This window comes from Falco punctatus (genome assembly GCF_963210335.1).
Source record: "Falco punctatus genome assembly, chromosome: 8".
NCBI classification, from domain to species: Eukaryota; Metazoa; Chordata; class Aves; order Falconiformes; family Falconidae; genus Falco; species Falco punctatus.
In genome coordinates this window covers 53,230,711-53,254,296 of record NC_137588.1, presented here as the reverse complement: position 1 = coordinate 53,254,296, position 23,586 = coordinate 53,230,711, and the positions used below count along the sequence as shown (strand labels likewise).

At 52.1% G+C, this 23,586-nt stretch overlaps 3 protein-coding genes across 4 annotated transcripts; 2 read left to right on the top strand and 1 right to left on the bottom strand.

Moving 5' to 3' along the window:
- The first annotated feature begins 74 nt into the window (after positions 1-74).
- GRPEL2 (GrpE like 2, mitochondrial) lies at positions 75-13,838 on the top strand. Of its 2 annotated transcripts, XR_013929849.1 has the most exons (5): positions 75-1,053; positions 6,374-6,542; positions 7,425-7,506; positions 9,547-9,997; positions 11,491-13,838. XR_013929849.1 is itself a non-coding variant. In XM_080398043.1 (4 exons), the coding sequence occupies exons 1-4, from the start codon at positions 986-988 to the stop codon at positions 9,900-9,902; spliced, it is 675 nt and encodes a 224-aa protein (XP_080254169.1). In that variant the 5' UTR covers positions 75-985; the 3' UTR covers positions 9,903-13,838. The 2 variants fall into 2 exon arrangements, 1 of the variants encoding a protein (XP_080254169.1); XM_080398043.1 differs by having other exon boundaries at positions 9,547-13,838.
- A 1,931-nt stretch (positions 13,839-15,769) lies between these two features.
- Positions 15,770-19,377, top strand: PCYOX1L (prenylcysteine oxidase 1 like). Its single transcript, XM_080398042.1, has 6 exons — positions 15,770-16,281; positions 16,536-16,742; positions 17,234-17,408; positions 17,498-17,709; positions 17,811-17,951; positions 18,553-19,377. Exons 1-6 carry the CDS (start codon positions 16,191-16,193, stop codon positions 19,209-19,211), a joined length of 1,485 nt encoding a protein of 494 aa, XP_080254168.1. The 5' UTR covers positions 15,770-16,190; the 3' UTR covers positions 19,212-19,377.
- A 105-nt stretch (positions 19,378-19,482) lies between these two features.
- IL17B (interleukin 17B) lies at positions 19,483-23,358 on the bottom strand. Its single transcript, XM_080398044.1, has 2 exons — positions 20,988-23,358; positions 19,483-20,755 (listed from the first exon to the last, which is right to left on the bottom strand). Exons 1-2 carry the CDS (start codon positions 21,122-21,124, stop codon positions 20,497-20,499), a joined length of 396 nt encoding a protein of 131 aa, XP_080254170.1. The 5' UTR covers positions 21,125-23,358; the 3' UTR covers positions 19,483-20,496.
- Between the last annotated feature and the right edge of the window lie 228 nt (positions 23,359-23,586).

The window sequence follows — 23,586 nt, the reverse complement described above, 5'->3', positions numbered from 1 at the left end:
CCCCTGCAGCAGTGGCTGCCAGGGCAGGCAGGCTGGGTGAATCTCATACACTGGGTTAGTGATGGCAGCTAGCTCAGAGCTGTGAGCTTAGCTGCCTACTACCCAGGCTGGAGGGGCTCCCCAGCTCCCAGGGATGAGGTGCTCCATTCCCCAACAGTGCTTGTCCTCTTCTCGGCAGCAGCTTCCCTGTGCTGATTGTCATTGCTCTTGTCAATGTCTTGTCCCCTCTGGGACCAGGAGCCACACCATCCTGTTTCACTTTGAAAAGCGGTAAAAACCTTCTCTTCAAAGCATCACTTCTCCCACTAAAGAAATGAGGAGCCTATGTGCACAGCAGGGAGAAATGGAGCTAGAGCACCACAGCCTGTGGAAGCACGCCAAAGAATCATAGAACGGTTTGGGTTGGAAGGGATGTTGAAGACCATCTAGTTCCCCCCCCTGCCACGGGCAGGGACACCTTCCACCAGGGCAGGGTGCTCAGAGCCCCGTCCAGCCTGGCCTGGAGCATCCCAGGGATGGGGCACCAACAGCTGCTCTGGGCAGCCTCACCACCCTCACAGTGAAGAATTTTTTCCTCATACCTAATCTAAATCTACCCTGTTTCAGTTTAAAACCACTGCCCCTTGTCCTGTCACTACAGCCCCTAACAGAGTCCCTCCAACCCTTCCTGCAGGCCCCCTGTGGAGGCAGCTCTCAAAGGCACGCTACGCCAAGGGTTTAGGGGTTTTTTAACGCTTATCCACCACGAGGTAAGAAACACCGTGCCTTCCACCTCAGGCCGGCCTGCTGGCCCCGGCCTCTCCGAGTCTTAATCGCACGAGGGGCGCAGCCCGCTCCGCCAGCGCCCCAGGCGCCGGGCCGGCCGGGGCAGCCGCGCTGCCTGCCGGGACTCGTAGTCCGCGCAGGGGCTGCTGGGAGCTGTAGTTGGCGGGCGGTGCCGGCGCGCCGCGCGCCTCCGTCAGTCAGACCGTCGGCCTGCGGGGCGATGGCCGCCCGCTCCCTGCGGCGCTTCGGGACCGTGCTCCCCCTCGGCGGCGCGGCGCGGCGCGGCAGGTACGTGAGGCGGGCCGGGGGCGGGAGGGGGACTGTGGCGTCCCTCTCCTTCAGCCGTTACCGGCCGCGGCGCTGACCCCTCCCCTCCTGTGGCGGGCTCGCAGCGAGACGTGGCAGCGCCCCGGGCCCGGCCTGAGGGCCCGCCGCGGCGGGCCGGGGTCCGAGGCGCCCGCGGGGGTGCGGGCCGGCGCGGGGCTCCGCTGGGAGGGCGCTGTCCCCGCCGGAGGCCTCTGCTTTACCCCTCGGTTGGGGGGCACGCTGCCAGACCTTTGCTTCTCGGAAGGCCTGGAACAGAAATAGGCTCTCCATAAGCAAGCTGTTTCCTGGAAAAGTGACCTTTTGAGGAAAAACATTTTAATTTTTAGGGAAAAGCGTTTCTGAGGTCAGTAAGTCACGTTGTGAGGTCGCTTCCTGCCGTTAATGCATACCCACGAGTGGTTTATCCCTTCTTGCCCATCTGAACCGTTTATTCATGGACCGTATCTCTAATGTGCTCCTCAGGTTTTATTTTTGGTAGTGATGTAGCATCTGTACCTTCAGCATGTTTTGGATGGTCGAGGAGGGAGGGTCCATTTAATTGTCTCCATATTTAGACAGTAAAACAGCGTACACTCCTATTTTTGAATGTTGTGGAACATGGCTTATAAAAGGGAAACCCATAACAAGTGCTTTGGTTATGTGTGTGAAGTGTGGGCAGGTGAAAAGAAAAACAGTCAAAATGCATGTTAGCTTATTCTAGAGGGTTTTTTTTCTTCCCTGGGTGGGGGAAAAAAGCCTGAAAAGACCACTTAAAATGTGGTAAAATCAATCTACAACACATAATAGAAGCAACTGTGTTTGGGACTAAATGTAAAGTCTTGTGTCTGAAAGCTCTTGCTCTTATATGTGTGAAAGCTGCTTTGCTCCTCTCAAGGTGTGCACCAGGTTTCAAATGGGTGACTGATGGGAGCTGTGCAGCAGGCTTCCTTCTTGGAAGATCATCAGAACTTGCCGTCAGTGCGAAACTCCTCTGTACACCAGTTCTCTGCGGCTGTGCCTGTGTCACCCAGCAGAAGCGGCTCTGTACAGCAAAGCGATGGGTGGTGGGGCCCAGACACCGGTGCTGCACATGTCTCAGGGGCTTCTTAGGCTGGGCTCGCTGCCGTCTGAGAGCCTACCGCCCAGTTTACAGCCATCCCCCTTTAAGGTGCCCTGCACAAGCTTTTTCTCAGGTTTCATGGAAGAGGAATCTACATAGTATTAATCTCTGGTATCACTCCCTGATTAAACAGAGTGAAGTAATTGGGCATAATTAGGAGATTTCCATCCAAAGCACACTCATCCAAAGCTAAAACACTAACGCAGATGTTTCCGTGTGTCTCAGCATTTGCATGTTTTGTTATGCTGATTTGGGAGGAGGAGGAAGGAGTGTTTTAGGAGAGGTGGGGTAGGGGCCGTGTGTTCAGAAGGAAAGTGACAGAGTCAGTTTGGGATGTCCTTGTATCGTGCCTGTGCTCCAGAAAGAGGTGATACTATTGTTCTGGCCAGAGTCCTGTTCTCATCATTAAATTCATTAAGAGTAATTGGCTTAAACCATATGGCTTCAGTCAACTTCTCTGCTACATCTCTCTATTTGCCTTTCTGTGACATCACTCTGTAAATCTTTCTGTATCACCAGATTACTTGGATAAGCCTTTCACACAGTCTGGGGCTTCCACGTGTCTGTCACTTCAGGATGTGTCAACTTCCTCCAGTGGGATTTCTGCCTATTTTTAGGGCAGCTGTGATCAAGACTGGTTTTAGAAGATGGAGCACAGTGCAGTGGACAGACCATAAATAGCACTTGCCCTTTTTAGTCATGTGTTTCTTTCATCCTGAAGGAACAAGTAAATTGAGCGGCATTTTCAATTCTGCATAATAGTCTTTCTGAAAAATTCCTTTTGGAGTCGGTCTGTGGTTCTTGTTTCTTGCCTACAGCTTTTAAGGCAGTCTCATCTGAACGGCATCTGATACCCAGGGCATTTCACTGCACGAGGAAGTGTTCTGTGACTTGGTTTCACAAGCTGGAGAAAGGAGTCCATGCAGGCAGCTCTCTGCTTCACGTAGGCAGGTCCCTGTAGCTGAGGCACCAACTCGTGCATTCCCTTCTCCTCCTACACACCGAAACACACCCATTTGTTGAGTGTAAATCACTTGCAGAGGAGAATGACTCACTAACCTTTGCTCTTGGATGCAAAAGAGTTAACTCATTTGTGTAGTTTAAGACACAGGAGTCTAACCTGTGAAGTACCTAGCAAGACTGCTTTCTCAGCTGCATTTCAGGTTTTTTGGCTGATCTGTAGCATGGCTAATTTCCATCCCTGCAGCTCCTTAAATGAAACGCAAGACAGTGAAGGACAAAGCTTGTAGCTGGTGCTTACCATGGACACACCTTTTATTTACAAAGAAGGCTTTGCAGTTGTTTAAAGCTTCACAGATCGATTTTGAAGACTTGGTGGAGGGGATCCTTCTCTGTCCTCACCTCTGGTTTAGTCTACTTTCTATAACTGAAATACCAGTCAACAAAATGAGTGTGACAAGCATCTTAAAAATCATTCAAGATGGGCTTTTGTGCCCCAAACAGATCTCTCTGCAGCCAGGGATAAAATATGGAGTTTTCTTCTGTGTTGGGTTTCCTGGAACCCAGAAGTGCAGTGGCTGGGCAGCTTTTTGAAAAGAGCCTAGTGACCACCCCTCGTCTGGTTCTTTGAAGACCAATGTGAGGAACATCCTATTCTAGAGCAAGTGTACGCAGCAGAAGCGTTCAGGCTTCTATTTGGCATGTAATGTGTCAAAAAGGAGTGGTTTGACATACAGATCATGTTTTAAGTACCCACTTAATGAACAAATTGCATATGCAAATGTCTTCAGGTAGGAGAAGGAAGTTTGCCATTAATGTTGTAGGATGTTTAGCAACCTTGTATTAAAAATAAAATGAGGGGAAATTGGGCTGCTGAGCACAGATTGGTAGGAGATGCTTGATGGTCTTTGGGCTGATGTAAATCTCTTCAACTGTGCTTTGGTCATAGAGCTGAGCCAGTCTCAGCCCTGGTTGCCACTCAAAGGGGGACACCCTTTCCCCATATTCTCCCTCCCACATCTCACCAGGCTTCATGTGTTTGTCTTCTCTTTTGTACTGGCACTTGCTCTCATCTGATCTGTCAGCAAACCTATTCAGGGATACAGCCGGAAAAGCCTTTTTGTTTGTAGGGTTAGTTTTCAGCTGGTTTAACTCCTGAACCTTTATTCCTCACAGTACTGCAATAAGGGGAGCAAACCTGTCCGTTCCAGTTGCTGCTGTAAGCTTAGCTTCCTGAACTGCTGAACTAACACTTAGATCTCATGACCTATTTGAGAGACCCAGAAACAAATGCTGTGCACTTCTGCAACATTGTACCCGAGCAGTAAAGCCCTGCTGAAAAGTAAGAAAGCTTAATGGTGCAGGCTTGGTAATGTGAGCTCAGCTGTATCGATTCTGGAGCCTAAATTAGCAGCTCTGTGCAGTGTTGAATTGTGCTATATGAAGACAGACATTTGAGTCAGTGCCAGTGCAGTGATTTCTGTGCCATGCTGTGTTTCTCTCGGTAGATGTGCACTTAGTACATGCAAAACCCCTCTATGAAAGGGGATGTTGAAAGACCCGCTCAGTGGAAGAGCCCAGGTGTTCCCAAAAAAAGAAGACACCCTCCCTTCTTAAGTATATACTAAAATGTTTCCTAAATTGAGCTGGTTTGGAAGTAAATTGAACTTTCTTCTGCAGACTGTTCCTGGAGAGGGAGGTAGGCTGAGGCTTTAGCCTCACGTTGGCAGGAGTGGGGGCTGTCTAGGTTGGTTTGTAAAAGCAAGTGGAGTAGGAGGGGGAGTGAAAATGCTTGGTTTTGCTCTTGGAGTGACAGCATTGTTACTGCAGGTGAAGGGCTTTCTGGAAAAGAACAGAATGAACTGAAAAATGTTTTCTCTACTTTTCAAAGTGTCTAGCATGCTGGTTTTGATCATCTTCTGACCAAATGGTTTTCAGACAGACTTCTGTTATCTAGTCTTTGGGAAACCTGTGAGATTGTTACAGTATAGAACAGGCTGCTAAGCACCTAGGTGGTGTTTAGCTCAATCCAATTATATCTGACTCTTTGGTTGTTTCATCATTTCATCTGCAAGTTGTGGAGTCAGCCTCCTGGGTGAGCTCCACCTGCTGTATCAACACAAAACACGGGGAAGTGTGCTTTTTAGTTGAAAAGCATACTTGGGATGAAGAAGTCATTGAAATAGGGTAGGCTTCAGCACTTGAAGCTTGGGCTTGGTTTGGGTTTTTTGCCTTTGGGACTCTTTCATTGCCAGTAGAGATAAAAACATTTGAACTGCTTACAACTGTTGCAGAATATTAGGGACAATGTTCAGTCCCTTTTCCAAATACATCTAATAGAGATGTGAAGGTCCTGGCAGAAGGCTGCAGAATATTTGGGGTGCACAACACTTGGTCATGTCTCTTGACAGTTCTCATTGGTTTCTTAGACATGAAAACTTAGCAGTAGACATGAAAACTGGGCAGGAGTCTAGCGATTGCTACTTTGTAAGTAGAACTGGTTGGCAAAAGGTTCAAGCTCTCCTCCTCTTGACTAAATAGGAGGAAAACTGAATATACCAACTACTATGTCTGTTTGCACCCAGGAGAACGAATGGGTCAGAGCATCCAAGAACTGGATCATCCGTTAGCCAGCAGTTTGAGATGTATATGTCTTTCCTTGCTTGTTGAATTGCTCCACAGAAATCCACAGCCATTCCATGGTGTGACTTTCCCTTCTGTGATCTCTGCACCATCTTAGGTAGCAGGCTAGGCTCTGCCTGGCTAGCTTAAGTGCCATGGGCTTGCAAATCTTACAGAATTTTGCTCAGAACATGTAGGGGGTTTTAAATAACTGTAAAACCATCTTTATACTACCTGCCTCCTTTTTAAGACTACCTTGCAAAAATGTTTCCGAAGTTTGTCATTCAGTATTGACCACCTGTACTGGGAGGTCAGCAAAAATGCAACCCACAACTTGTGTTCCTGTGAAAATCTGAGTCTTTTCAAGGTATGTCAGAGAAGTGGTATACAGCCTCTGCAGTGACATGTAAGTCTAAAATAAAACATTTTTTCAAAACATCTGTCTGTCTTGCTGTACTAGTTGTCCATATATTCTGAAAAGAGCTGCAATTTTATTGAGAATCCTGTGTAGCTTTTTTAAGAGAGCCTGCTTTTAGTAATGACACTAAACTAGAATTCTTGTTGGCCTGTTGTTACTTAACTTTCCTTCTTTATCACTAGTTTGTATTTCAGGGAGTCCCCCTGTGTTTTCAGCACTGCAGCTCAGCAGAGAAGTACAGGAGACGAGTGTGGCCCAGAAGATCCCCGTGATGAGCCCAGGCATCCCCTTTCTGACTGTGCCTTAGAGCACAAAACCATCAAATTGGAAGAACAAGTCCAGGATTTAACTGTGAGTATGCTGCTGGTGGCGTCATGTTATCTTTTGTTCAGTCCCCTTGACTTGGTCTCTCTTTCAGCCCTAGGTTTTTCTGTAAGCCCTATGACATGCACACAGCACTGCTGTGCTATGCAGATGTGCTATGCAATGTGCTCTAAGTGTGAGAGGGTGCAGTGTGAAAGTACAGTCTGCCTTCCCCAGGAACACCACCTGTCAGTAGCACCTAGGAGCAAGACACTGACAGTATGATCGTGGCAGGCAGCACTGTACATTGAAGATGGTCTGGTCAATTCTTTCATTGCATTGTGCAGAGGGAATGGCAGTAGCTTCATCCTGATTATCATCACACGTTGTGTCACACTGGATCCAGATTGTCCAGGGAGGAAAGTCCTCTTTAGTGACAGTGATGTGGTGGAATTGGTAGGGATCATGTCATAGGGACTTCGAAGAACAGATGTGATTAAGGAGAGGATTAAATACCGCAGCACCAGGCAATTCTGACAATAATCACCCTGAGAATATTACTGCACCAAACGATAAATCAGGCAGTTGCAGATCTGTTGCTGAGACCACCAGCTTGCCTGCTAGAGAAAGGAGTGTCTCAATAGCTGCAATGAGTCATGCAAAAAGCAGCAGCCTGACAATGCGGTGTTCAATTGAGCTGTGCCTTGAATGCTTCTGGCCTTCACTTGGGTCTTTTGAGGGAGTTGCAGCTGTGCTTGATTAATCAGTAGGAGAGAGAATTCGGTTTGCCTGTAATGAGAATGCAAGAGCCCAGCCCAGCCTTCTGACATGAAGTGGGCTCCTTATAAAGTGTTTCTAAGAGATTGCCAGCTGTCAGGAGATGGGTTTTATCTCCTCGTTTGATGTCTCCCCTTGCTATTGTGGTTACAGGAGCGATACCGGAAAGCCTTGGCAGATTCTGAGAAGGTCCGGAGGAGAACACAGAAGTTTGTGGAAGATGCCAAGCTCTTTGGTAAGCAAAGTGAGGCAAAGCAATGTTGATTGCACTGGCCTGCCTGCCTGAGCATAAAATGCTGATCAACAGCTTTTCTCTCCCCCTGGGTCCTGCCCTCATTCATTGTAAAGTCTGGCATGATGTGTGGCCTGAAATCTTGGTGTCTGGGCTTGCTCACTATTTTTTTTGTATGTCCAGCTATGTCCTATCAGGTTTAGCTCAGTGAGGGTTTTGTACTTTTTTTTTTTTTTTAAATTAAAATAGGCCAGTGCAACTGAGTGTAGTTTGGCTGAAATTGCAGTCTCTTCTGTATGCTGAGAATTGGCTCTGGCAGGATGTATCTCATACTCTCAGCTGCGTCATCAGATTGTGATCTCCTTTACTATATTAATGGCCTCTTTGCTTCTGCTCTAGCTTTTAGGAGGTAGATCCTGCCTAGGAAAAAGGTTGTCAATCAGATATTGCTTAAAATTTCTGTAAGAAATATTTTAGCATCAGTGAAGTGAGCTGAATTTGTAGCTTTGGCAACAGAGGCAGGTGAAGGGGGAAGAAACTGCTGTTTAATCATTCCACTCTGTCAGCACCATCTCTGAGAATGAGAAACTTGCTCTCCACAATAGATGAATCTCAAAAGGTTTTTTGTTAGTTAATTCTAGTAGTTTTGAAATTAGAGCTGTTGTATTTTTCTTACTGCTCTACTTGTGCTATAAAATGACTGCAGAATTCTGGGATAATCAGCACCATTGGTTTTGGGGGGGTGGGGGTTGAGCTTTTTGAATTTTATATGTAGTATGCTTCAGATCTGAAGAAAAATCAGGTTCTTGATTAGAAGTTGCTCATGGAATGAGTCATGGGGGTCTGTAGAGCATTAGAACAGACTCCGGTGCAAGAGGAATACCTGAAAGGAGGTTGTAGCAAGGTGGGAGTCAGTCACTTTTCTCAGGTAACCAGTGATAGGACAAGAGGAAATGGCCTCAAGTTGCACTGGGGAGGTTTAGATTGGATATTAGGAAAAACTTCTTCACTGGGAGAGCTGTTAAGCATTAGAACAGGCTGCCCAGGGAAGCGGTTGAGTCACCATCCCTGGAAGTATTTAAAAGATACGTAGATGCGGCACTTAAGCCCATGGTTTAGTGGTGGACTTGGCAGTGCTGGGTTAATGGTTGGACTCAATGGTCTGAAGGTCTTTGCCAACCTAAATGATTCTGTGATTCTATGAAATGGTTGGTAATAGGTCTGCTTCTGTCTGCTCCTTTGTTGCTTCTCCTTCATGCTTCTTCATTCTGTGCACGTTTAAACATGTACATACAACTATAGACAACACCTATTGTTTCTCTTTCCCTGTTTTCCTAATGTCTTTCCAGTAAGTTAGTTATGGCATCTATGTAAATGAAGGGAGGCTGGTTTTCCTGAAATTTCTGTGCTGTGTAATACGCCTTCTGGAAGTGTATATAGTCTAAACCCATTTTTCTAATGAAAAGGACTGCATGACTTTTCATGACCAACTCAGGGACCATTTTGTCCAGTCCTTCCATGGTAGTTTTAACTTACGAAGAAAATTGTTGACATACTTTTGAATGGTCATGTATTATTTTTACTTCCCCCCATTGTGTTTGTTCCTATGTGCATGGGCATTTGTGTGAGTTGCTTGGAAAAACATTTATGCCCGTAAGACTGTATGAGAGGGTGTGGAACAGTGTCCTAAACAACAAGTCTTAGTTGCAATAACGTTTTGGAGTGAAATACTAATGCTCTGCTTTGTCAGATATACTAGAGAGAGAGAGATATGTTGATGTGTATAGTTGTACCTTTCCTGCATATACCTTGAGCTGGGGAGTCTTTAGATTACTACCCATGTAATACTCAAGCTTTAGCTACAGGATACAGAAGACACTGTCTGCTCTCACTAAAGTAACAGTGCAAATGAATTAGCAGCTTTAAAAGTGCCTTCAAACTGCTGTGACTTTGTGCCTGTCATTGGTACTGTAGCTGTGCATGTTCTGTAAACTGCACTTCATTTACTTTTTTTTTTTTTTTTACATTTCTTTGTGCCTGTAGGGATCCAGAGTTTCTGCAGGGACCTTGTGGAGGTAGCAGATATCTTGGAGAAGACTGCCGAGAGTGCCGCAGAAGAAGCGGAGCCTAGTAATCCAAATCCAACCCTGAAGAAAATCTGTGAAGGCCTCTCTCTTATAGAGGCCAAATTGCAAAGTGTGTTTGCCAAACATGGCCTTCAGAAGATGAACCCTGTTGGTGGCAAATATGATCCGTATGACCATGAAATAGTCTGCCATGTACCAGCCGAGGGAATGCAGCCAGGCACGATAGCGCTGGTGACTCAGGATGGCTATAAACTCCATGGTCGCACTATCAGGCATGCACTCGTCGGCGTGGCGGTAGAGTCACAGGAATGACGTGGGCTTACCCATTGGCACCTGGGACCTTACTGAGCTGAGGACCCCTCAGCACAGTCACAACTGCAGCTGCATGTCTTTATTTATTAAGCTAGGTTTGTATTGTATGTTGGCTTCTTTATAATGTGTGCAGTCATTTTGCCATTAATTCTAAGGTACTTCTGTATTTAATAATCCTTTTTGGAGTATGTGGCGTAGTACTAAGAGTCCTGCTATTTGTCAGAAACACGGCGCTGTAGCCCTTTTCTCCGTTGCTCATTTCTCCATTAAGACTTGTATGGGGAAGTGGAGAGATACGAGAGAGAAAGGGAAATTCTGTGAGAGCGAAGGAATCTTGTCTCCCGGTTCCATCTATGAGACAGACTCTTGTAGTGGCCTTCAGGAAAGTAACTTCTCTGCCTCAGATTCCATATCTGTATTAAGGGAATATAATAATACTTACTGACCTACCTCACAAGGATGTGGTGAGGCTTTTTCTTTGCAAAGCACTTGGAAGAGGAAAAGCCCAAAAGGCTGAGTATTATTATCAGACTGATTTTGGTGTCTTCCCTTGTCCCTAGACCCCTCAGGTGAAGTTGATCACTTGAAATGACATTTAGAGGCAGCTTTTTCTTAGTCAGTTCAGGAAAACAATCCAGAATTAATGAAATCTCTGTCATACTGCAGTTGAATAGGGATGAGGTTTTAAAGAAAAATCAGTTGTTAGGTCAGACTAATGTTAATAGTTGTTCTCCGGTTAAAATTGCAGCTTGCCTCCTTGCTCCTAAAGGTAAAACAAGGAGTTTTGGTTCTTGATGGAGCCAGAAAACTCTTCTCAAATCTCTTTTTCTCCAACCAAAAAGTCTGTTTAGAGGAGAGTAATTTCTCTTCCCTGATGGGTGTTTGTGCAGCTTTCAAGCATGATAAACTGTGTGCTTTTTGTTGCAGCTGCTGGCAGAATGGAGATGTGCCCTTAAGCAGGAAATCTGGACTTTTATTTTCTCAGCTCTGCAGTATTGGTACTCAGATAACAGTAATTTCCAGTTCACATTCAGATTCTACTTTTGCATGGTCATAGTAAATATTAAACCTTTTGGGTTTTGATGCAAGGAGAAAAATCTTTTCTACTAAAAGTCCCAAGTGTCCTTGAACCAATTTTAGCAGCGGTGACAAGAAAGCAAGAGAAGCAGAAGGCTGAGGAAGTGAAAGCTGACCTCAAGCTGTCCTCTTAGTTGGAGGCATGTTGTTGTCACAGCATGGCATATGTATTTCCCAGTGGTCCTTTTGCCTGGGAGTCCATTTATCTCAGCTGAAAGGATGCAGTCACTGAGTAGGATCGGAATTTAACCCTTTACAGAGCACCTATACAAGCAGTATAATGACAGAAGAGTTCTTTAACCAGCCTATGGTCTGCACTACACAAAACCAAGGCAGGAGTGGTTGTTGTCAGGTTGTTTCTTACTGATTCATTAATTCCTGCCTTTGTACTTTCTGGAATTGGATCCATGGCCTGACAGTTATTTGAGATCCACTTCCAAAAACTCTTTACTTATGGTGGATGCCATCACTGGTTTGGAAGAAAGCTTATTCTTCTCCCATTCCTTTGCAGGCTTCAGTTGCATAATCCTTTTGTGGTGGACTTCAAGATTACCGCAGCCTTCCATTAGCAGCTATGGACAGTCTTTCATCTGGGGAGACTATGTGCAGCTAGTTGGTTGTCATTCCAGAAATTTAAGGAAGATGCACATTTCTAATATGCTCCATGCAAGCTGCTTTAGTGACAACTGTATGTGGGTGACACAGTAGTGGATACTTTTTAAAGTGCAGTTTTCTGCCTCTGCATAGGTAGGTTTTCAGGCTGGTATTTCATATTTCAACCCTGAAACAGCGCTTCATGGTAGCATTAACGTTAGATCACTTTGGACAAACTTTTCATTCAATGTTCTTGTTTTATGACGTTGGAAATTTCAGAGATATACAGGACTTCCTGTTCATTGTTTTGCTGGTCTGCATGCTGACTGGGTCACTAGGTTATGCTGTTACTCAAGACAAAGAACAGGTAAAATACAAAATGTGTCAATGCAAGTCTTGCTGTTCTGCATCAAGACTGTCTGCGGCCTCTTCTGAGGAAAAAGTGTCTTCAGCTGGAAGGAGTGGCTGCGTTCTCTGCTGCTGCTTCAGCCCCTGCTATATCAGCTGAGTCTTTTTGCAATGTAAGGGGAGAGCTGGTTTTGGAAACTAACTTTGAATGTGAGACTTTATAAGGAACTAAACAAAATGAAAGGCATTTTACACAACAGGTGCGTTTTTGTCATAGAAAGGCTACAGCTTACCTGAGCCAGATTTAAAAGTAGTATGTGAACAGAAGTGTTGGGATTCAAATCCTCTTTAAACTGACCCACAGAGCCACTTGACTGTGAAAATATTTGGTCCACGTTTGGACTACTTGCCAAGTCTGCCTGTCTCCTCAGCTAGTATTCACCCATTTTTGCCTTAAAGAAATACCCTAAAATGCACTCCAGACCTTCTGTCTGTACGAAGAGGTTATTGATTCAGCTTGTATATCTGGGATCTGTTTTCTCTGAGGCACTGCTGCGTGGCCAGAGCAGGAATCTGAGGGATCTGGTTCCTGTGCAGTCTTTCTCACCCTCCCATAGGCCCTGTTTAATTACGGGCAAGCTATCTTCCCAGTTCATGCCCCATTTTTTTCAATCTCTGAAACTTCTAACAGGATCTTAGCGGGCTTTTATGATGATTACTGTTAAGATGTACCCATCGCTTAGAGACTCTTTTACAGATGTTACCAAAGAGATAAATACTGTAGCTGTTGTTTGTCCTAGTTTCTGCTTCCTTTGAATGGTGAAGTGAAAATGAAATAACGAAACCTGGATTCCATCACAGGATCCAGATTTCCTAGGCAAAATTTTATTCTCTTGCCTTTGAAGCACACTTAATGATCTCTCTTATCATGGATGAGATTGCGTAAGGGTGGATTGAATTTCTCCTTTGTAGGTTCTTGCTCCCTTGTCTGCCCTGTTTGCGTAAAGCTTGCACACTCAGCACGGTGGGGCAGAGTCCCCACTGGTGCAGTTCCGTTGCACTCTGCAGAGTTACGCTAGAGAAGAGGCCAACCCATGAGCTTTTTCTCTTCAGTCACTTTATTCAATGACTGTTTCATAGAACACAGGAGCACATTAGCAGGGACAGAACAGCAGAGGAGAGGAAGTGTCACATACCTCTTAGTCATTTCCACTCCGTTTGCCCAGCCATGAACTGAAGAGCTCGAGCTGGGAATGCAGACAACTAGGTAAGATGTGCATGTGACCATATCTGCGGACCTGCATTTCTGCTCTTGGGAAGTGGGCAGCCCCACTGAATGTGGGTATTTGCCTTGTTCTGTGACTTTGCCATGCCCTGTCAGTGGGATATCTCTGAGTTGAACTCCTGGACGCGTCTCCAGTGGCACTGTCTCGTGAGCGTGGCAGCATCTTAATTCTGACCCAGAGCAGTGCAGAATGTGAATGTTGCTTTGTGAACCTTAAATTCTCAGTGCTTCATCAGCAGAGCTTCTGTTGAGACAGCTGTGATAAATCAATAGCTATTATCAGTCCTTTAATTTTTTAAAAAATGTATTTAAGGTTTATATTGTGAATATTGTAGAATTTTTTTATTTTGAAAATTGCAATGTTTTGATATTACTTGCGAAGTCAAATGAACAAATGAACAAAGCGTTGCTAATCTCCAAAAATCTAGATCGATTTAGTAGGTGGGAAACCTGTATATATTGTGGGGTTTTGTGTTTCTGTGCTTTCTGTTTACCTAAAGCTTCTGGCTGATTGAAAGGCAAAGACTGAAGTGTGGGAGTGGTGCAAGTGATTGACAAAGACATTTGACTTAATGTTGGTTCCTTTAGATGTGCGGATACTGTCCATTTGCTAATTAAAAAAAAAAGAATCAGAGTTGCTTCTTTTTCCTTTTTTCCTTGCCCCAAACTGCTGCTCATTCCAACTGCCACTGTAATCAGGTGGAACTGCAAATTGAAAGGTTTCTCTCTGTTCTTGAGCCCATTGTCTAAAATAAGGGATATAGTCCATGGCAGTACTTTATTGAACACTTTATTAACAATGCTTTAGGTGGACTTCTGGAAATGCAGACGTGTGTGTGTGTGTGTGGTCCTTTCTCACACAGGTGAGTTGTCAGCAATTTCTGCACTGATAAACTGCCCGGGTGTGGTGTTCTGTGGTAGTTCCGTGCCTGCTTCTGTATCTATTCTAGTAGGTCTGTTTACAATGTGTAGAAAAATGCTGTCTGCCAACCTTTGGTGGTGGTTCATTCTGAAGAACGTTGCTAACAGTTTAGATTTTGATATCTGGTTTTATTTTTGCCCTTCTATCCTCCTACAGCTTTGCTTTGCTGCTTTTTTGCCCTTTTGTGTGTGGCGTGTTGTAGCAAGCATACTGTATGGCAGCTTGGTTAAGGATGGCTTAATATACTATGTATTAACGCTTGTGGTATCTGCAGGTGGGTTATGATTTCAGGGGTTTGTTGGAGAAAGCAATAGGTTTTCTCTGTAGGGGTGTGATTGCAGCAGATCTCAGTCTCTCTTCCCGCATCCTCTGCAAAAATAGCCAGGCCTCCATTCCTGGTTTTGCCTTAGTGACAGTTGGTGCCATGTCAGTGGGCCTTTGCTTGCCTTGTTCTCCTGAAGCTCTGAATGCCCCGGGCACTTCTCACGAGAAGAAAAACCTTCGCAAAAGACCATTTACAAATGGCCTTTATGGGGTGAAATCTGTGCTAAAGCCAAGTCCCCTTGTGATCACAGAGGTTGTGTCCCATTACAGGGGCTCTCCCTCATTCTGCCTAAAATGTGCAGGCATGGCTCTGCGTTCACTGTGATGGCACCACTGACCAGACTAGTCCGGGAAATATTGCTGCCTGCTGCTGTGTCTGTTAATTTCTGGCTCTGCTGCAACAGTGAGAGTTGGGAGTTCTCAAACCACAGGCACCGCCATCTGCAGAAAAGCATTGGAGTTTGTGAGCAAGGGGAAGAGCGCGGTATTGCAGAACGCCTGCAAGCAGGGCATGGTCTGCCATGAGAGGGGAGGCGATCAGGACCGGTACTGACCCGGACTCCTAGGAGCCTCGCTGTGTGTACAGCCAGATTTCTTGCCGCCCACAGCCATAGTGAAATCAGGCCGGTTAAGTAAGAGCTTGTTAAAACCCGAGGCATGCTGCAAAGATATTTGTGTGCTGTGTTTTAAGCTGCTTTGGGAATGTTGTCTCCCCATCTCTGTGGGTTGATACTGCACATTGTGAGGACTTGGGTGAGCTGAGCAACGGTACTTTTTGTCTGTGCCCTCCCAAAATGTTCATACCTGAGTTTCTGGGTTGTGCATGCTCCCCGGTGCAGGAACTGAAGTGGCTCCTCACTGGGGGAAAGGAGGAGGCCTGTGCTTCTGTTTCTCCTGAGACAAAGTTCAGATGACGGGTTCTCAAACTAAATTTTGTCACTTGGTACAGAGCCAGCCCTGGGCTACAGCAGGCTCTAGGTCTGTAATTACATGCCCTAGCTCTTCTAGAGCTTTTTGCTCAGTCTTTGCTATCCTTTGTAATCCGAGTAGCAGCAGGCTCCCAGGTGGGATCCCCATAGCACAAGCTGCTTGCTGCCAGGGCACCTTGTTTTGCCCAGGGCAGAAAGTACAAGCAGAAGCTTGAAATGCCCTTGCTGACGCATAAGCCGAGCAGGATGCAGCCTGCTCCCCTCAGCCGGGTCCCGAGCACCACGTACAGACAAAGCACATGGAAAAGGTGCTCTGGCAGCAGCCTGCGGCAGGAGGGGGGGGGGGGGGGGCTGGGTTTGGGCCCTCGGTTCGCCATCCAGCTGCTCCCCAGTGGGGTGTTGCCGGGTGTCCTGGTGGGCGAGGGGCCCAGGGCACTGAGGGTGGCCGCCCTGGCTGCGCCCGGGGCTGTCCGTGTGCCGCACCCAGCGCTTTTGGATGTGGAGGGTCTCCTCTGGCCCTCGGCGTCGTTCCCTGAGGCTGAGTGCTGGCAGATGAGCCAGGACACCCGCGCTGCTGTGTCCCCGGCCGGCCTGGCGCTGCCCGGCGGCGGAGCAGGGCTGCGAGCATCCCCCGGCGCTGCGGGAGTGGAGCCCGCGGGCCCGTTCCGGGGCGAGGCCGGGGCAGGCCGGGCTCCGCCGGCCGGGAGCGGGGCGGGGCGGCAGCGGCGGGCGCGGGGGCCGGGCCTGCGGTGGGGGCCGGGCCGGGGCGGGCGCTGCCGGGACCCGCTCTCCGCGCCGCCGCCCGCGCCATGGCCCCGCCGTCCGCCGCGCTGCTGCTGCCGGCCCTGGCCGCCCTCCTGGCCGCGCCCGCCGCCGCCCGCGCCCCGCCGCGCAGCATCGGTAGGACCGGGGGGGAAGGGGGGCGTGCGGGGGAGGGGAGGGGGCGCCCGTGCCGGGTGCCGGCAGCGCCCGGCCCTCTGCCCGCCTGCCTCCGGGGGTGGGAGCGGGGAGCTCGGCACCCCTCCGCGGAGGAGCGGGGCGTGCTGCGCTGCAGCCGGGCGACCCGGGAGGGCGGAGGGGTGGGGGGTGGGGGGCAGCGCGGCCCCCTGCGCTCTCGGGACACGCTGCTGACCCGGCGCCCCTCGCCGCCGCAGCCGTGGTGGGCGCCGGGCTGGGTGGCTCGGCCGTCGCTTACTTCCTGCAGCAGCACTTCGGGCCGCAGGTGCAGCTGGACGTGTACGAGGCGGCGGGCGTGGGTGGGCGGCTGGCCACCGTCACCGTCAACAAGCAGCAGTACGAGAGCAGGGGAGCCTCCATCCATGCCCTCAGCCTCCACATGCAGGACTTCGTCAAGATCCTGGGTGAGTGTGGGCACCGCAGCACGTGCACGGCCCCCCTCCCGCAGCTGGGGGGCTGGGGTGCCCCCGGGCTGTGCCCTAGGCACGGGGGGGGGGGGGGCTGCTTCCAGTCTGCCTCGGCACCTCTGGCATGCGGAGACCCCCTTGCTGTGTCCCTGTGCCCCCAGCCCTGTTGTGCCCTAGAAGAAAAAGGGACGGGGTGGTCCAGTAGAGCACCAGGGCAAGGGGTCCCGGTGGAGTTAGCGTGGGCTTTGTTCACAGACTCCAACCAGTTTGTCCCAGTAGGCAGCAGCAACTCCATGGGGTGCCCCAACATGCAGGATCTGGCTGGGGTCCCAGTGCCCCGGAGTCTCACGCTCCCTGATGCTCCTCCAAGAGCATCTTTGCCCACATCCCCGCTGCGGCAGTGTTTGGTGCTGGCCTGCGCCAGCAGCTGGCCAGCCCCAGGGAGGTGTGTGAGCCCGGTGGGGCTGGGGCCCCCCTGCTGCCCGCAGGCCTCAAGCACCGGCGCGAGGTGGCGGGGAAGAGTGCCATATTCAGCGGGGAGCACTTTGTCCTGGAGGAGACCGACTGGTACCTGCTGAACCTCTTCCGGCTCTGGTGGCACTATGGCATCAGTTTCCTGCGCCTGCAGATGTGGGTGGAGGAGGTGATGGAGAAGTTCATGAGGTAGGAGAGCCCACAGGGCTGGGGGGACATGGAGGGTCTTCCCTGGCATCGTGGCATCACCACGTGCCCTGTGCTCCTGTCTGTTCCAGGATCTACAAGTACCAGGCACATGGCTACGCCTTCTCCAGCCTGGAGGAGCTGCTGCGCTCCCTGGGAGGTGATGCCTTTGTCAACATGACGCAGCGTTCAGTGGCCGAGTCCTTGTTGGAGGTGGGTGTCACACAGCGCTTCGTGGACGACGTCATCGCGGCCGTCCTGCGCTCCAGCTATGGGCAGTCGGTGCTGGTGCCTGCCTTTGCAGGTGAAACTGCGGACCCCCTCTCTTCCTCCTCCTCATGTGACTCTCCTTAGCATCCCCTCTGTGGGCAGACTATTGAGCCATCCTCCTCTTCCTCTCCCCAGGAGCCATGTCGCTGGCAGGCGCCCAGGGCAGCACCTGGGAGGTGGAAGGAGGCAACAAGCTGGTGTGTTCAGGTCTGCTGAAGCTGACCAAAGCCAACGTCATCCCAGCCAGGGTGACAGGCATCTCTCTGCATAGCTCAGGTGAGTCTGGGCACGGAGTCTGCCCTGGGTGCCACTGGCCTGGGCGTGGGTCTGAGTGCACCAAGGTGGGAGGTTGGTGGTGGCAGCATGGCAGTGCTGGGGCAGAGGGGCAGTGTTGGCAGGCTGGAGAGCATCCTGGTCACGGTAAAGCATTTGGGTGAGGGCCCAGGGGTCTGTCCAGCTCCTCCTCTTGTCTGATCTGGTACAGGACTGCAGTACAGACCTCAGCACTGAGGTTCCCCTCTCTCCCTTCTGAGGTCCCTCAGGTCTCTTCTATGGCACCATCCTTGTTGCAGGCTGGCTCCTCCATCCAGTACAGCAGAAGGTCTGGATAGTTGAGGTCTGGGGGGTGGGCTGTGCTGCCCCATTCCTCCTTGCCCCGCTGGCCTGGGCTTCTCTCGAAACTTTCTCCCACAGACTTGATAAAATATTTCCACTGCCCTAAAGCATCAGTGACTCATACATAATGATCAGATGCTATGGTCCAGCACTGGTGTGTACTGGAAAACTAGGGGATGGAGGCCATGCTAGAAAAAAGGGGGCCAGGGCAATACCACCTGGGGCTTAGGGCCACTCCTAACTGTCCACCATCTTTTTTCAGAGGGGAGAGCCCTGTACCAGGTACACTATGAGGGCAGTGAAGGCCAGGGCTCAGCTTTCTACGACATGGTGGTTGTGACAACTCCCCTGCACCCCAGCAGGACCAACTTTACCTTTGAGAACTTCGAGCCGCCCATCCCCGACTTCCCTGGAGCCTTCCAGCCTTCCGTCACCTCTGTGGTGCATGGCTACCTCAACTCCTCCTACTTTGGCTTCCCTGACCCCAAGCTCTTCCCCTTTGCCAGCATCCTCACCACTGACACCCCTGAGCTCTTCTTCAATGCCATGGACAACATCTGTCCTGTCAACATCTCTGCGGCTTTCCGTCGCAAGCAGCCCCAGGAGGCTGCGGTGTGGCGTGTCCTCTCCCAGCAGCCGCTGGATAAGCAGCAGCTGAAGACCCTCTTCAGGTCCTACTACTCAGTGCAGGTGACAGAGTGGCAAACGTATCCCCGCTATGATGCTGCCAAGTCCCTCCCACCCATCGTGCTCCATGAAAACCTTTTCTACCTCAGCGGCGTGGAGTGGGTGGCTAGCTCCATGGAGATGATAGCGGTGGCGGCCAAAAACGTGGCCCTGCTGGCTTACAACCGCTGGCATCAGGAGCTGGAGAAAATTGACCAGAAGGACTTGATGCACAAGGTGAAGACCGAGCTGTGACACCCAGGGGAGGCGGTGGGCCAGGAGCTTCTGTGTGTAGTAGCTTGGGGAGTATTTATTGCCTTGGGGACACCAGGGTGTTTGGGGCTGGGGGAGAAGAGACAGGCTGTGTCCTGGATTACTTGAGTGTGTGTTGCTTTCAGGAATATAGTCCCTGCCCAGTGTTGCTGTGTGTCTGAGCCACGTGCCTCAGTTTCCCTGTTCCCCTTCCCCAGGCTCTACTGGAAAGGAGCCTGTGCCTTTTCCTGTGAAAAAGGGTCACTGTGCATCTGTCTTTGGGAGGGACCTCGGGGGGCTTTCAGGGACGAGACTGGCTGGCGTTAGTAGCAGTGGTTTCCCCCCAGCGAGCTGCCTGGCTCCTGCCACAGCCTCTCCTGCCTTCCTGGCTTTGCCCCTGGGAAACTCGGTGGTAGGGCTGGCCCCAGCTGGGGCGGGAGGTCCCATGGCCTCTCCCGTGCCGTGCGTTCATGGAGCCTAGTCCTGCTCGCTGGCCCAGCACCCCAGGGATGGGTGTGCGGGGTGGGCTCTTGCAGGTCCTGGCTTGCAGGAGAAGTGCCTGTTGCCAGGTGCTCTCTGTTTCCAGGGGTGTCTGGAGCTCCCTGAGCCTGGGACTTGGCTGTGTTTTGGGGGGCAGAAGAGACTTGCTGGGAGAAGGCTGGGCAGCACCCACCCCGGGGCAACCAGGGCCGGAGGGGCAGCATGATGAGCCAAGGCAGGGGGCGGCTCAGACGGCGGCCAGCAATGCACTTTATTGAAGACCTCAGAAGTTGCCCAAACCACCACTTGGCCCATTCGCTGGGCTGCCTGACCTGCTGCAGAGGATCTTGTAGCTAGGCTGGGGAGGACTGGGAAGGACCAGGGGCTCCCAGGGCTGTTGCACCGATGAAGTGAACATGGACAAATGGGGACTTCGGGGAGGGAGGAGGCTTGATCCTGCCCAGCCTGACTCTCTCCCCCAGCCCACCCTGCTGAGCTCCTCCCTGGAGGTGAGGGGGCTCAGGGTGGTGCCTCACTGCGAGGCCAGCTATGGCACCACGTAGCTGGGTGACTTGCAGGGGCTGCCCCCACACTGGGTGTCCCCGGAGTGGCTGCTTGGGCTGAAGCTGTGGATAGGAGTCTGCAGGGGCATTTTCGGGGAGCTCTTGGGGGTGGCCATCATCTTGTTAGGGGCTCTTCTCACCCTGATGCTCCAGGTGGCCCTCTCCCAGGGGGCTGGGCAAGCTCGGGAAGCAAGAGCAAGCTGGTTAGATGCCTGTGAGCAGCTGCAGGGGTTAGCCTTGCAGCCTTAGAAGATGCAGGTGCAGCCCACGGCAATGGTCTCCATGACCATCTGGTACTTCTTGGGACAATTCTTCTTCCCGGAGGGCTTGTGCCCCGCTTCACCTGGCGCCTGGCAGAGCAGCCGGCGGACAGGCAGCCGGCTGTAGATGGGAATGCTGGCCATGGTGCGGTCCTCCTGCATCGTGAAGGGGTTGATGCAGCCAGTGCAGAGGCATCGGGCTTCAGGGATATCTGCTGGGATCCGTGTTGCATCATGGTTTATGCTGGAGGAGAGAGAAGGTAAGACAAGGCTGGAGAGACAGCGAGATGGGGAGCAGTGGGCAGCTGAGGATGGGCAGGGCAATGCCTTTGCAGAGTGAAATGGGGTACTGCATTGCATTGCATTGCACTCCCAAGTAGCCTCTGCAGCCCCATGATGCTGGAACCGCGGCCACCATGGTGCTTGCTGGCACAGAGCCACCATGCACGTCCCCAAGGTCCCTGCCCCAAACTCACCTGTAGGTCCAGGGGGACAAGCTCCTCCGGTTGGACCTCCAAAGCCTCAAGTTGACCTGGCACTTGGTGTCACCTGGCTCAGAGCTGTTCCTCAGCTGGCGTACCATGTCCTGGATGCTGCGCTCATAGTCTGCCATGGTGGTATAGGGGTCGTCTGGGGCCCAAGCGAGGGCAGGGGTGGCCGTGGGGGGCCGTGCCAGGCCCCTTCTCCTGCCCTTTGCTGCCTTGCTTTGGTCCTTTGCTTCAGGGACCAGGACGATGGTGAAGATGCAGAGGAGAAGCTGAGGAGGAAGGAGAATGGTACATGACTATCTGGCCCACGGGGCTGGCGTGGAAGGGGAGCTCTCCCACCTCCCATGGGTCACCAGGTGACAACAGGACAGCATTGTCTTTGAGATGGCACATGCAACACCCAAAGGGCAACACTGGCCTGCAAGCGAGACCCGTGGGAGCACAAGGGCAGTTAGCGGGGACGGTGGGCACATGGTTGTGGTGAGCCCCTAGCCCAAGCCCTAGCTGATGTGTGTGGCTGCAAAGCCCCTTCCCCTGGTCGCAGCTGGCAATTTGCGTTGCCCAAAGCGCCCCTGCCCATGCTGCTGGGGCCGTGCCCGGTGTCTTCCCTACCCACCCCCAGGCACAGTGTGCTGGGAGGGGTGGGCACACCCTCAGCTCAGGCTGTACCTGGGCAGCCTCTGGTTTAAAAGGCGCTTTAGAGATGAGACAGTCAAGAATGGGATCTTTATCCGAACCCTCCTCTCCCTCCCTCTGTGCTCCAAGGACGGTAAGAGAGAAAAGATGCTTTTTCCTTTCCTTTTCCCTCTGGCCCCGCAGGGCTGAGCTCGCATGTGCTGACACCCGGCAGGCTGCCCAGCAGTGAACAAAGTTGCTTTCTGTAGTGCTGTTCCCTGCTATTTGTGTCCCTGCAGCCGGCTGCAGGCAGCCCCGCACCCTGCCCGCCATCCCACAGCCCTGCCTGCCGTCCCGCAGCCCTTCCCATGGTGTGCCGTGCCCAGCGGCAGGGACTGCTCGGCCAGGGCTGTTTTCCCCCTCCAGTGCCGGACTCTCCGATCCGACTGTCGTGGCTTTGCTCTCCGAGGCTGTTGCATCCTCACCGTGCCAGGCGTGGGAGCGATGGGCCTGGCAGGACACAACATGCATCTCCACAGCAAACAAACCCAGGTAGCCACCCGTAAACAAGCATGCAAGTAATTATATTAAAGAAAGAAAATGAGGAGCGAGCCCTGAGCCGCCGTGCAGTCACCTACCAGGTTTGGAGCCCGCTCCATCTCCACAGAGCAGCTGCCGGCTGCCGTCCTGCAGTGTGGCTGGCACCAACGAGCCAGGGAGCTAAAAAGGGAAAGCCCCAGCCCCGGCTCCACTCGGCCGGAGGTGTGTCTGGTCCCCGAGGTGCCAGGGAGCCTCGGCGCTGGCAGGGCAGGGGGCCAGCGTGGTCTGGGACTCGGCCACCCGCCGCCTCCCCGGGCACTGGCTCCACCTGTAGCTCTGGCAGTGGCTGTGGTGGGTTTCCCCCTGGACTGGGCAGCCCAGAGGGGCTTGCTGGGCAATAGCCTTCCCTGGGGAGGGGGTTTGGGCTCTGGCGGTGCCACCAGCTTGGTCACAGCCCTGCCTGGGTCAGGAAGGATGTGGCTGCTGGGCTGGGGGAGCAGGGGTGTGCAGAACGACTAGGGGTGGGCTGTGTCGGGCGCTGCCAGCAAGGTGTGCGAGTAGCCTGGGGCTGTCCTGTTGTCCCTGTGGGGACAGCTGAGAACCTGCCGTCATCTGTGTGCCACCACTAGCTCTGCTGTCCCCAGGAGCCACCAGACCCTTCTGCCCAGTGGTGAGTCGATGGCACCCATCACTTCCTGCACTGCTGGTCTGTCTGTCCACAAACCCTTCCCCTCCTGCTGTCCTTAAACCTGTCCCCAACCCCTGGCAGTGGGGACACACCAGCTCTGCTCACAGCTGGCCTAGGGGCTGAGCCCCAGAGCTGCAGGGTTGCGGGGCTTACTGGTGGGGTGCTGCCCCCAGCCATGCCCTGCTGCTTCCCAGCGGTGCGGGAAACTGAGGCACGGGGGTGCCGGCTGTGATGCCCCGTCCCGGGGGCCGGGGAGAAGGGACCTCTCCCGGGAGGGGGCTGGGCGTGGGCCGGGGCCGCAGCAGCCCGGCAGTGCAGGTCCCCCAGCCCTGGGCTGTCCCTGTCCCCGTGGCCAGGCAGCCGCTGTGCCACACGATGGTGCTGTCCTCCACTCAACCGCACCGCCAGCGCTCCGTCCTTCCCCTCTCCACCCCCGCTCCGCAAACCTCCCTCCCGGCATCCTTCCATCCCTCCCAGCATCCCTCCATCCCTCCTCCCCTCCATCCATCCCTCCCGGCATCCTTCCATCCCTCCCAGCATCCCTCCATCCCTCCTCCCCTCCATCTCCATCCATCCCTCCCGGCATCCCTCCATCCCTCCTCCCCTCCATCCATCCCTCCCGGCATCCCCCCTGTCCCTCCTCCCCTCCATCCATCCCCCCATCCCTCCTCCCCGCCCCCCCCCCCCCCCCCCCCCCGCCCCAGCCACCCGCGGAGTGGGGGTGCCCGGTGCCGCTCCCCCCGG

Coding starts and splice junctions, on each gene's coding strand:
- GRPEL2 (XM_080398043.1), top strand. CDS start 986: ATGGCCGCCCGCTCCCTGCGGCGCTTCGGGACCGTGCTCCCCCTCGGC. Junction 6,543..7,424: donor AACAAGTCCAGGATTTAACT/GTGAGTATGCTG, acceptor TTGTGGTTACAG/GAGCGATACCGGAAAGCCTT. Junction 7,507..9,546: donor GGAAGATGCCAAGCTCTTTG/GTAAGCAAAGTG, acceptor TTGTGCCTGTAG/GGATCCAGAGTTTCTGCAGG.
- PCYOX1L (XM_080398042.1), top strand. CDS start 16,191: ATGGCCCCGCCGTCCGCCGCGCTGCTGCTGCCGGCCCTGGCCGCCCTC. Junction 16,743..17,233: donor GGACTTCGTCAAGATCCTGG/GTGAGTGTGGGC, acceptor TGCTGCCCGCAG/GCCTCAAGCACCGGCGCGAG. Junction 17,409..17,497: donor GTGATGGAGAAGTTCATGAG/GTAGGAGAGCCC, acceptor TGTCTGTTCCAG/GATCTACAAGTACCAGGCAC.
- IL17B (XM_080398044.1), bottom strand. CDS start 21,124: ATGGCAGACTATGAGCGCAGCATCCAGGACATGGTACGCCAGCTGAGG. Junction 20,756..20,987: donor TTGTCCCCCTGGACCTACAG/GTGAGTTTGGGG, acceptor TCTCTCCTCCAG/CATAAACCATGATGCAACAC.